This window comes from Carlito syrichta, unplaced genomic scaffold (genome assembly GCF_000164805.1).
Source record: "Carlito syrichta isolate Samal-C Ts95f unplaced genomic scaffold, Tarsius_syrichta-2.0.1 Scaffold308182, whole genome shotgun sequence".
In the NCBI taxonomy this organism is placed as follows: Eukaryota; Metazoa; Chordata; class Mammalia; order Primates; family Tarsiidae; genus Carlito; species Carlito syrichta.
This window is the reverse complement of record NW_007252278.1, coordinates 271,537-271,912: the sequence shown is the minus strand read 5'-3', so window position 1 is coordinate 271,912 and position 376 is coordinate 271,537. Positions and strand designations below refer to the sequence as shown.

The window sequence follows — 376 nt, the reverse complement described above, 5'->3', positions numbered from 1 at the left end:
TGGATGAAGGTGGGCAGGGACTGCATGAGGCCGCGGTCGGGCGTGGCGGCGGTGCTGGGCGCCTTGGTGCCGCCGTAGGGGTCGCAGACCATGCGGCAGGTGCCCAGCATCTCGTAGTGCGCCGACGTGCCGGCCGAGCTCACCAGCACCGGGATGAGGATGACCAGCAGCAGCACCATCACCACCCCCAGCGCCCCGGCGGCGATCAGGCGCCTCCTGCTGCCCACCAGCCGGCTCAGCGCGGGGCGATCCTCTTGTCTGCTTTTGGACAAAATTTTGAAGGTTGGGCGGGGACCTCCTCAGAGCCGAAAACAACCCCCTGCGAACCCCAACTCCCCTGGGCGGGCGCGCGCCGGCCGCTCCCGCCGGCTCCTGC

At 70.2% G+C, this 376-nt stretch overlaps 1 protein-coding gene across 1 annotated transcript in view; it reads right to left on the bottom strand.

Moving 5' to 3' along the window:
* Positions 1–370, bottom strand: part of C1QL3 (complement C1q like 3) — a 10,575-nt gene extending 10,205 nt beyond the window's left edge. The window contains exon 1 of the mRNA XM_008065179.2: positions 1–370. Coding sequence (XP_008063370.1) covers positions 1–179 — 179 coding nt within the window. The 5' untranslated portion in view covers positions 180–370.
* Between the last annotated feature and the right edge of the window lie 6 nt (positions 371–376).